Source organism: Papaver somniferum, chromosome 2 (genome assembly GCF_003573695.1).
Source record: "Papaver somniferum cultivar HN1 chromosome 2, ASM357369v1, whole genome shotgun sequence".
Taxonomy (NCBI): domain Eukaryota; kingdom Viridiplantae; phylum Streptophyta; class Magnoliopsida; order Ranunculales; family Papaveraceae; genus Papaver; species Papaver somniferum.
Genome location: NC_039359.1, coordinates 198,497,581 through 198,509,883, shown reverse-complemented (window position 1 = coordinate 198,509,883; position 12,303 = coordinate 198,497,581). Strand labels below are relative to the sequence as shown.

Genomic DNA, 12,303 nt, shown 5'->3' with positions numbered 1-12,303 from the left:
GGAAGGGGTAAATCTAGTATTTCATGTTCATGGCCATGATAGGCTGGAGGAGATTGAAGAAGAAACTCTAACAAACGCTTCTGTAGTGTCCTTTGGTAGGGCAATATGCACTGAATTGATAGACTCCTGTCCTGTACATATAGTGTGGTAAAAAGAGAACAATCAAAAGATCACACTGGACAGATTAGTGCATCTGCAAGTTGGTGTTCTAGAAGGCACGGCCTGACAATAGTCTCCAAATCAAGGACCAAACACCAGAGAACACTATAAACCTGATTTCAAACTGCATGAGAATAACAGTTGCAAGTTGCATTTCAAAGCCACAAATAAATCAAAATCACTGGTCATATAGTAATATTCTATGTTTAATGACTACACACTCTGAAGCAGATTTAGATTGATTACAAAGTCATAACTTCTTGAAGTCATCAAATATTTTCTATCTTTGGGAGAATAGAATTGATCAAGAGAGACGATCCTTTCAAAAAAAAAAAGTAGACATGATATCATCTTGATTTTGATGTGTCGCTCTCGCAATGTGTGCAACAAAGAGGTGCTCTTGACAAAGTCTGATTTTGACCAACTTATACGGCAAATTCACTTGTACAGTTCACTGAGCCTCCGACACTAAATTCTGCAAAACCACACGACAATTAAATCTGTACAAAATAACAAACTAACAATTAAAAATTGATGGGATAATTATACAAATGATCAAGCACTCATCATCAAGCAAGAAATCAGATACGGTATAGTCTCTTTAGACTTTAGTCTTTAATCTGTATAGTCTCTTTAGTCTTTAGTCTCTAGTCTTTACTAATCCAGGTATTCTTTATGTATCTCTTTTCACTTTATAATCTGCATGACATAAACCACCACCAGATAGTATTTAGACATATAGCGAAGCATGCTTAATTTCCCCATGTATCAATAAGAACAGAAAGATGTTGTCTAACTGCTTAAAAAAACATTTAGCTGCCGGACAAGATACAATAACCCAAACTTGAACTTCACCAAATGTTGAAAACCACAGTCATTATGCAACCTCCATTCTGAGCATTTATCAATAAGATGAAATACTATATAACTCAGAGTGGAGAGACGAAAGATGCAACTAGTCAAATAACAAAAGAAAAACCACCAAAGACAGCATAGATATAAAACCCGTTCCAGAAAATACTAATCACAAAATGGTCAAAAGTCTAGAAATCAAAAACACATATCAGGTCACCAAAAATACGTGAGCTCAATATATGTCTGAAGTAAATTTGAGTTCGAATAATACCTGACTGGTGAAGACGGTTGTGAACGGCTCGAGCCATGCTTGACGGGTGAAGGCGACCGTGAATACCTTGAGTCATCCTTGGCTAGTGATGGCAAGGTCGAATTCCTAGAATCATGCTTGGCTGGTGAAGGCGAGGGCGAATTCACAGAGTCATGCCTGATTGGTGAAGGTGAGGGTGAACTGCGCCTGGCTGGTGAAGGTGAGGGTGAACTGCGCCTGGCTGGTGAAGGTGAGGGTGAACTGCGCCTGGCTGGTGAAGGTGAGGGTGAACTGCGCCTGGCTGGTGAAGCTGAGGGTGAACTGCGCCTGGCTGGTGAAGGTGCGGGTGAACTGCGCCTGGCTGGTGAAGGTGCGGGTGAACTGCGCCTGGCTGGTGAAGGTGATCTTGAATACCTTGAACTGCACCTGGCTGGTGAAGGTGATCTTGAATACCTTGAACTGCGCCTGGCTGGTGAAGGTGATCTTGAATACCTTGAACTGCGCTTGGCTGGTGAAGGTGATCTTGAATACCTTGAACTGCGCCTGGCTGGTGAAGGTGATCTTGAATGCCTTGAACTGCGCCTGGCTGGTGAAGGTGATCTAGAATACCTTGAGCTACGCCTGGCTGGTGTAGGTGATCGTGAATAGGCTGTCACAGAGCAATATCATAAGCATGACCAAAAATATAAAAATAAACATAAAAACAAATTTTAACACATCAATGTATTCAGTATCATGCATTAAGTCCTGAATTCATGAACAAGAAATTGAACTTCTGAAACTTACGGCGATGTCGACGTCTTGGGGATCTAGGTGGACTCCTCCTCCTACGTCCTCCTCCATATCGGTCACTACTGCGTGCATAAAAACCAAAATAACATCAATTTAAGTGGATGCCTACTAAAAATGAAAGGGGTGTTAACAACGTACAGTGAAGAAAAAACACTTTACCTCGCTCGTGAAGTTATGCGCATTTCTTGTGGAGTCTTTCTGTTTTCTTCAGCAAAAACAATTCTAATCTCACGCCCACCAATTACTTGATGGTCCATCTGTTCCTTTGCTTCAGCAGCATCTTCCGTGTCATGAAACTTCACAAATCCAAAGCCCCGTGGCTCACTATAAACCTCCATCCAAAAAGCGCTTATCAGTTTGTATTATAAATTATAGTTAAAAAGCACTTACCAGTACAACCATGCAAACAGAACCCATGAACTTGACCCAATTAATCAAAACATCAAATTAGGTTCTACTGTAAGCATATTGATCTTGCTATACCTTATAATCACATAAGAATAACATACATCCTTCCAACTGAGTAGATGATAATGGCTTCATCAGAAACCAATTTATCGAAGTATACAAACCATCATCAAGCTTTTAATGTATCCCAACTACTGACGTGGTATAATCTCCCCTAAACGGATTTTCAGACCAGTGGGCTGAGCAATTCCACTGGTCTATGGCATCAAATTAGGTTCTATGGCAGCTGGCTGGCAAATTTGTCTAAGCTTCCCCATCCCCCAAACCAAATCATACTTTTCCCCCCTTCACGCTCTTATCCTAGCTCATGATGAATAATATACCTCATCCAGAAGTTCTCTAACAAACTAGAGTTCCACTATCAGTTTCCATAACTAAAAAACTAATTATAATACAAAACAAAGAAAACTCGTCGTCACCAAGCAAACACATGGAAAACCAAACAAAATAACAACGCCATATCCAACATTTCACACCAAACAATGTGAAGATAATAACAACAACCAACAACATACCCAGTGTAGTAATTCTTAGGAAAATTAACAACAACATACCCAGTGTAGTAATTCTTAGGAAGATAAACATCCTTCACTGGACCAAACCTTTCAAATGGAACTCTAAGATCCTCAACCCTACAAGGAAAATTACAAACAATTACTATAAGAGGTGCCCCTTAATCAAGAATAATAATAATTAACAAACCTTGGAATATAAGGGTGCAAACCTTGCATCAAGAGAGATGTTGCGAACAAGTAATCCAGTTGGGCCAGATGATGATCTTCTATCTCCTCCGCCTCTATATGATCTACTATCTCGATGATCACGGCGTCTATCTTGAGGATCATCATATCGTTTCCTTCGACGAGGACTGCAACTCCTGCTTCTACTTCTGTATCTCCCCATTACTGATTTTCTTGAATTTTGGTAAAACCCTAAAACCCTCGACGGCCAGACGGAGCCCTTTACACGGGAATAATATTATGATTCCTCCGGTGGACAATTTACACGGGAATAAAAGGGAGCATGCGCCAAGGTTGTCTGGGTTAGCGGTGTAGATATTGTTTTGTGGTTTAGCGAAAGGTTTGCCATGTGGAAGAAGTTGGATGGTTGGATTTAGTGTTGGCAAACGGCCGGGCTGGGTTGGCTTGTTACCCAACCTGCTGGTTACGAGTTAAAACGGGCCCAAGCTTGCGGGCCATTATTCTTCACAAACCGTCATTTCTCAACCTAGGAATTACTGACTAGTCCAGGAATGAGGGAATCGGTTACTGGCTAGTCCACTCCCAGAATTGATTTATCCTCTGGTCCAAAAACATGTTTTTGGACCAGAAACTTTATCCCTTAGTCCATCCACGTGCGGTTTACACAAGACAAGTTTTCAAATATTCCCAACATACCCTTCTGCAACTCAAAGTGACGAACATAAAACCAAGTCAGTTTCTTTCCTCTTTTTTTCTTCTCAGATCGGTTTCTCTCACTATGCGTTTTGGATAGAATCAATTTCTGGTACTGTTTTTCAATCATCTCCATCTGAGCTTCGAATTAGGTTCTTCTGAGTTTCGAATTAGGTCATCTGAGCTTCGAACCAAGGTATTTATCCTTTCAATCATCCTCTTCTGCTGTTGTTCTAGAAATCTTGATGAATAATTAGGTTTATTCTGATCCGATTTCTATCAGGATAATTGTATATGATGTACATTGTTATCTTTTTATGATTTCGTTTTATGATTTCTGTTTTATGGTGATTTACAATGTCAATTCAGTTTCGAAGTAATTTCCGTTCGTTTTTTAAGTAATTTTCGTGATTTTTGTGTGTTTCAATTAGGTATTTGAGCTTCGAATTAGGTTTATCACAGATTCGAACAAGGTATGATTTCTTTTTATGATTTCTATTCTGTTTTTTGTAATCTGATTTTTTGTATTTTCTATGTTTTTCTGCTGTTGTTCTGTTTAGTTTTCATTAGACAGATCGTGTAGTATGTATTACCAATACGTACTGCATATAGCGTGCTCTCTTTTCATTCTGCAGTAGATGCCAATACATATGAATATGAGTCAGTACATGTCAATACGTCCTGCATATAGCATGCTCTTTTTTCATCCTGCAGTAGATGCCAATACATATCAATATGAGTCAGTACATGTCAATACGTACTGCTTATAGCATGTCAATACAAAGACTCTTTTTGTTTCATCTCAGTACATGTCATTTTTTACAGGGTTAACATGTCTGACGTTGCTCCCAAACCAGACTTCTCCATCTATTCTCATGTATACCATAAGCAATATCATTTTGCATATGAGGTTACATCGTTTTCAACTTTAGAGGATTTGAAATTTTGCATCTGTAATATGTGGAGCTGGTTGACTCCATCGACTATTCTGGTTAACTATTTCCAGAATCAAGCGATAGTTCCTATTCTTGCCGATGTAACACTCCAGGGCATCTCTGCATTACATTCTTCAAAGCAATCTTTCTTTGATTTGCACGTGGATGTAATTTCAAATGGCGCATCTAGGCGTATGGAAGTTGACAGTAATGCAGACTTAGTTGTCAGTGCAAAGAATAGTTATTTGAAAGAAGGTAAAGAAGCCCCAAGAGTGTTTTTTTCAGATGGTTGGGATAAGATTTTTGATGATACAGATCAATTATTCTATGGTGGTGTTGATGCCGTACGTATAGCATGCCAAAAATACTGCATGAGAACTGGATATGAGGTAATTAAGAAGAAGAATGACCTTGAGAGATTCACCGCCGTATGTAGTGTGAAAGGTTGTTCATGGAAGCTTCACGCAACTGCCATTGGTAGTTCTATTGATTTTTAAGATAAAGGAATATGTGGGAAGGCACACCTGTGGCGGTGGTTATATGTTGAAGAATCCAAGAGTTACAAAAAAACTCATGAACAGTCTAATTCATGAGATGGTCAGGCACAACCCTCGCATAACACCAGCAGAGATCATAGATTATCTTAAAGTTGGTGGTGGCATTGAAATCCAGTATCACCACGCATATCATGCAATTGAGTTGTCGCATAAACAATTTTTGGTAATGATGTGAAGTCGTACACTGATCTTGCTTGGTGGGTGAATGTGTTAGGGAAACAAACCCTGGGTCATTTATTGATTTCGATTTCAATGATGCTACAAAAAGATTCAATAGACTTTTTGTTTGCTTTGGAGCTTGTATAGAGGGATATAAACTATGTCGTCCCATGATTTTCTGTGACTGTACATTTCTCACTGGAACTTTTAAAGGAGGTCTCATGGCAGCAACATGTCTTAATGGCAATCAAGGTAACTGGTTCTTTTTTTTTTTGATATGTAGTGTCTGGTAGTTAGATCACTCATATTGACCTTACTTCACTATCTGACAATGAGTATTGACCATACTACATACATATTGACCTTACTGAGTATGAGATAAACCATACTGCATGTGAAAATGTAGTGTCAATCAGTTGCTTAACATGTCATTATGTAGTGTCAGGTTTTCACATATCAACAAAGAGGTAAACCATACTGCATGTCAATATGTAGTGTCAATATTAGTTGCTTAACATAACTAGTAATTCCTTTTTGCAGGATTTTATCCGCTTGCGTTTGCTTTAGTACCCGGTGAAGACAATATCAGCTGGGAATGGTTTTTCAAGAAACTGAAGGAGGCTTTGAATGATGATCGCCCAATCACTTTTATGACTGACCGAGGTGAAGGGGTTAAATATATTCCCAAAGAGTTCCCTGATTCTCATCAAAGATATTGTTACTTCCATTTGGACAAAAACTTACCTATCGCAAAGTCTGACGAAAAGTATAAGGAAGTGACTGATGCTTTCCGAAAGGCGACATATGCTCTTTCTCCTGCAACATACGAGGAAGGTCTTCAAGAAATGGTTAATTGGGAAGGCCTTGGGTTGCTGACTACTGCCGCAACATTCCAAAAGAAAAGTGGTCCAGTGCTTTCTTCAAGGGTTGTAGTTATGGTTACACTTCATCTAGCGTTGCTGAATCGTTCAATAGCTGGATTAACAAAGAGAAGAAATTACCTGCGTGTGCGTTCGTTGACTCGATCCGGTTTGTATCAGTTTCCTTAGTCACAGTACAAGCTTATATTAGTTTTCTTTTTGTAACAGTATTAGCATATATGTTCTGTTAATCTACGTATATTTTTAGTATAATAGACTTGTATTCCCTTGTCGTGTAGGATACGTATGATGGAAATGATGTCAGAACGTCGTGAAGAGAGTCTCTTGATGGACCCAGAACTGCTAACCCCTACGTATCAAGCCTTGCTTGAACTACACATCCAAATTGGCCGTCCCTGGAAAGTTAGCCAGTCAGATGCTAATCGTTATGAAGTGCATTCTCCAAGGTTAGCGTTTACCCCTAATCTCTATCATCTGAATGTTATTTACTTTCTCTTTCTTTTTTTAAGTACCATGTTTCTGTGAGAACATATAAATATGTACTGTGTATATTAGGTGTACTGAAAAATAACACATGAATATGTACTGTGCAGATCTCATATGGTAGATCTAGAGAGAAAAACTTGTACTTGCCAACGATGGCGCGTTTATGGTTTTCCATGCTCGCACGCTACTGCAGCTATTACTAGATCTGGAGGAAGGATTCTTGATTACGTTGAAGATTATTTCAAAGTTACCACTTTTCGTAAGCTATATTCAATAGCTATTAGACCCGTTCCTAACCACGACAGGTATGTGTCTTTAATCAGTACATTTTCATATTTTGCATAACAATATGTAATGGTAGATACCACTTACACATGTAATAGCAATTGAAACTGTCAACATAAACCTACTTACATATGGATGTTACATACTGATATGTAATGGTAGATACCACTACTTTTTTGATATTTGTTTTTTCAGGAACAATATACCGTGTACATATTCATATGTAGTTGTGGTTCATTCCATTTATATGATACTGTTTTTTTCTCACAGGCCCGATGAGTATCACGTAGACGATATCGTTCTCCCAGCAGAAGTAATTAGGTCTCCACCAGGCAGGAAAAAGGGGAAACGTATTAAGTCTGCATATGAGACTAGTAAAATCTGTCAAGTGTTCAAACTGTAATTTGAAGACTCATCAAACAAGGCAACATGCAATCTTATCCGACAGTATGAACTTTCTGAAGAATGATTTTGTGTCAGGTATGTATTTCAGTCAGATACATATTAATGTCTTAATTAAGTAAGTATGATACAATACAATGTACTTTTAAGCAAGTAGTGTTCTGATTTCTCTTTCTTTATCACAGGCTTGAACGTGCAGCAGAATGTTATATCGATGATGTTGCCAGATTCTTTTCCACAATTCTTTCCTCTAGCCCTTGTTCTATTCTACCGTTTTTCTTTTTGATTTTGTCAGTACCAACTGAATTTGGTTAATAAGTATTTCATTTACAGTACATACATTACAAGTGTACTGAAAATACTGTTTTTTTGTTTCTTAGAACATCTTTTGGTTTTTGAAACATTATAAGTCTATCAAAATGTAGTTATTGTAGTTATTTTCGAATAATGAAATATGTTTTTAAGTCTATCAAAATGTCAGTATCTATCACCATAGTGAAGTATTTACATACTGAAATTACATGTCAGTATTGTAGTGTTAGTATCTACCACTACATACTGATATGTAGTGGTTGTAGTGTAACCATACTAGATGTTTGTAACAAGAAAACAATCAAATATGTACTGGTTTGTGTTTAACCATCTTCCACTAAGATTATTTAGAACATATCATAATTACAATTCCACAAAAACTTTTGTGGTTTCAATCAGGTTAGTACATATTAAAGAAAACAATCAGTACTTACTGATATGTAGTGGTTAGTTTAATTATGATATGTGGTTTTCCAGCTGATTCACCATCTTCAGGGGGTCGAGGGGGCAGCGCCCCCTCGTATCAACAACACAAAATCATGTTTAAGTAACACAATTGAAATATCACTACATTAAAGTTAAACCCAAATTCAAATTAAAAATCACTACATATTAGATATACCCAAAAAAAACATGTTTGGAAACTATATGTTTTTGAACATTCTTGAACTCATGAAATGAAATGTAACCAAGAATAAAAAAAAGAAAATAGGTAAATAGTGATATGTACTGTCAGATTACTTTTAGCAAGTAAGACTATTTTTGTGTCATCTGCCAACTGATTTCTGGTGGAGATGCTTTCAGCAATTTGCATGCTAACGGGACCCTTTTGTTACGAATCTTCGCTTGCACTTCTTCATCATCTCCCAAAGGCACTCCCACATATTTTCTTTTTGACTCATCTTCATAAAATGCATCACAAACAGTAGACAGTCTGGCGATCCCCCTTGTTGAGGTGCTTCACATTCATTCACTATTACATTCTTCATTGTTACTTTGTTCTTCTCCAGCAAGTACACGTTGATAGGTACGTACATGTAATCTGCCATTTTGCAGGCGTGTGGATAACAAATACCTCCCCATTCAGCCTTAGAAGAATTGTAGTGGTTGAACACCATTTTTTCGCAGTCATACTCAAGTAGCGTCCAATGAAGATTGTGGTGGCACATTGGTACAAGAATCTTCTTGATACTTTCATCCATCGCCAATATTGGTTTGTAAACAGAATCATGTGCTGCTCCTTTGAGGTTATCCGGGAACTCGACATTGTACTGAAAACATGGATGTACTTGAAATAGTTTATATCTAATTTTGTTTTATGCAATATCGATATGTAGTGTACCTACCCCTACATACTTTTTTAATTTTTGAATATGTGTTGTAGTAGTAAATATGCAGTGTAAGATAACAACTTACCCAAGCGGACGGATCCAGATGCAACACAGGCAAGTATTTCCTGTATACTTCGTGCATCGGTTGCTCATTCTGAAATTTGGTGTTAAGCTTGTATTGTGCGTAGTTGAGAAGATCTTGTTCTAATAAATCGTTCTGCACCAAGTCATCAACTGTAGTTCCACTTACACAAAGACCACCTTCTCCCACTCTCCAAGCAATTGAGCTAGAAAATAAACGACGTAAAGGTTAGTATTCTTTGTGTAACAGTACATACTGATATGTCTTTCTCAGTATTTTTTATACAAATATGTATGTATATCAAAAGTACATACACAAACTAATAGTACATATCAATATAAAAGTGTCAATTGAGAACTCACCTAAGATTTTTTGCATTATTGATGTATGTGGAAAGAGTACTCTTTTGTTCATCGTTCATGTCATTATAGAATGGTGATTTAGTCAGTTTCCGGAAATACTTGCGCAATTTAAGCTTTCTCTTTTTGTTTAGTGGTATTGCTTCTGCTGCAGCTTTCGGTCCTTTATATGATGGTGAGAACTTACTTCCACTCTCATATATATCATCTACCTTCTTTGCAGGATGGGAACGAGTAACAGGTCTGGTGGGTGTTGTTACCTGCTGCTTTTCGGGCTTTGAGCGCGCTTTTTGTTCACTTTTACCATTTTTTTTTTGGCTTGGGCTAAACTGTTCCTGCATTTTTAATCAACATAAAAAAATATGTAAATATCTATACTGCATAAAACATAGTTACATCACCTAATCATTTTTGAAAGCATGTAGTGGTATATGATTGTATGGTATAGTGATTTCTAATGCTACCATACTGATATACATATAAGTATGTAGTGATTTGTAGTGTAATATTAACTACACGAAATGAGATTTTTAGTACATATCATTCACCTGTGATGGAACCTCCAAAACATCTTGCGAGGGGACATCTAGGACATCTTGTGATGAAACATCCAAAGGATCTTGTGATGCAACCTCCAAATGACTTTTTGAACTGATTGTAGGTATGTATTCTTGTTGCTTACCTGTAACTTCACCTGCATCTTTCGGTTCAATGAGTTCTTATTGCTCAGTTGTTTCTTGTGGAATTTGTTAAGGCCGCAAATCTCTTCCAAACAGATTATCAAATTGTTCTTGTAAGTTAATACCAAAAAGACCATCGTTGTTATCTGGAAGGAGGTCTGCAAACTCTTCGACATAAACACCAATGCCAGAGTTTGTCATTTCTATAAAATCTGGCATAGACAGCTTTTCAATGTGTTCCAAACTCGACATCATAGTAAACAAAGGTACGTCCAGCAAATGAAGCTCTTCCGCCGCCAATCCGGCGTTATACTCTGGAAATTTCTGCGAATTAACTACTACTGAAGACTTCGTTTCTAGCATAGTTGTAAGAAACTCCTTTGTTGCTTCCTGCCTAACTTCAAGTTGATCAACCTGCAAAAATCAATTGAAACTGTCAACAAAAACCTACTTAGCTTGAGTTTTTGCTATGTCTACCACCACAATAATGTATTGTTACATATAAATATGTTCCACTACAAGAATGTACTGTTACATACCAATATGTAATGGTAGATACCACTACATATTGATAAGTAACAGATAGATATTGATATGTAACAGATAGATAGTGGTATACAAGAATGTATTGTTACATATTAATATGTAGATATTTATATGTAACAGATAGATAATGATATGCTACTTAGACTACGTACTGATATGCTACTTACCTGTGTGTTTTCTTTGCCCTTTTTCTCTTGTATCTCTTTGACTTTTTGCTCCAAATTAGATTTAGCCCAATTTTTAACTCAGAACGCGGAACTTCAACATCATGGAACTTCAATACTGAAGTTGTTGACAATTCAACCTCAGAGGTGGCATTAGCATGAGTTTGATCTTTCGGTGTTGACAAACCAACTTCAGGAATGTTGACATTAGCATCTGTTTGATCTTCCGGAGAACCTTGTATTTCGGTCTCAACTATTTGGTCCACATTCAGCTCTTCATTGGGGTTTCTTGGAGTAGGTGTACATCCCAAGCTATCATAATCTTCCTGGCTGGCTTCTCTCTGCAAAGGGAAAGCTTTCCGGTAAATATCATGCAACATGAACTCAAGCTTTGAAGCGTCAACCGGTTCGCCCTCTTGCTGCATTGTGTTGAATTCACTCCATTTGGCAGATAATGTATTCCTCAAATCATCGTATTTAATCTTCCAATCTTCTCCCCCCAATACTGAGTCATCTTCTTCCTTCTCTTCTTCCTTCTCTTCTTCCTCTTCTTCTTTCTCTTCTTCCGATTCGGAATTGTCATCTAAACAAAAAGCATCATCATTTTCTTCCTGTTGAATCCTTCTTGAAATACGATTAAGGATTTGTCTTTCTTCGTGTGTGATCTCGTCTTTGAAATCAACATGGAACTGGTACAAATCAAATAAATGTAAAAAAGCAACTACATATTAGATATTACCAAAAAAAACATGTCATAGTTCTTTCTTTATTAGATACACAGGGAGAACTACATATTGATATGCTAATAATTACATATCAATATGTATCACCACAAATTGATATGCTAATAACTACTACATATTGATATGATAATAACTACTACATATTGATATGCTAATAACTACATATCAATATGTCGAACTACATGTACTTATCAATATATATTTTTATTATGACAAAATATGTACGGCAAGTTTACCTGATACTCAGAAAGATCAATATCCTTTAGGAACTCAGCACATATATTTGTATGATTCCACCTAGCCACTCTTGGCACATACATTCCTGCAGGTTCTGTCACTATATCCTCGGGCGCCACCAAATGGGTATGCTCCGCAAACCATGGCTTCAAAATATTGATATGTAGTATTAGATATACTATCAAAATGTAGAAAACACATAAAACAAAAACATTTTGAAGTAGAA

The 12,303-nt window shown here is 37.3% G+C and overlaps 1 protein-coding gene across 3 annotated transcripts; it reads right to left on the bottom strand.

The window, feature by feature from the left end:
- Positions 1-259: 259 nt before the first annotated feature.
- Positions 260-3,517, bottom strand: LOC113350182 (serine/arginine-rich SC35-like splicing factor SCL28). Of its 3 annotated transcripts, XM_026594279.1 has the most exons (7): positions 3,249-3,517; positions 3,079-3,156; positions 2,216-2,380; positions 2,051-2,118; positions 1,691-1,913; positions 1,286-1,561; positions 328-634 (listed from the first exon to the last, which is right to left on the bottom strand). In XM_026594279.1, the coding sequence occupies exons 1-7, from the start codon at positions 3,425-3,427 to the stop codon at positions 628-630; spliced, it is 996 nt and encodes a 331-aa protein (XP_026450064.1). In that variant the 5' UTR covers positions 3,428-3,517; the 3' UTR covers positions 328-627. The 3 variants fall into 3 exon arrangements, with proteins under 3 accessions (XP_026450063.1, XP_026450064.1, XP_026450062.1); XM_026594278.1 differs by having other exon boundaries at positions 260-858; positions 1,286-1,913; XM_026594277.1 differs by having other exon boundaries at positions 1,286-1,913.
- Between the last annotated feature and the right edge of the window lie 8,786 nt (positions 3,518-12,303).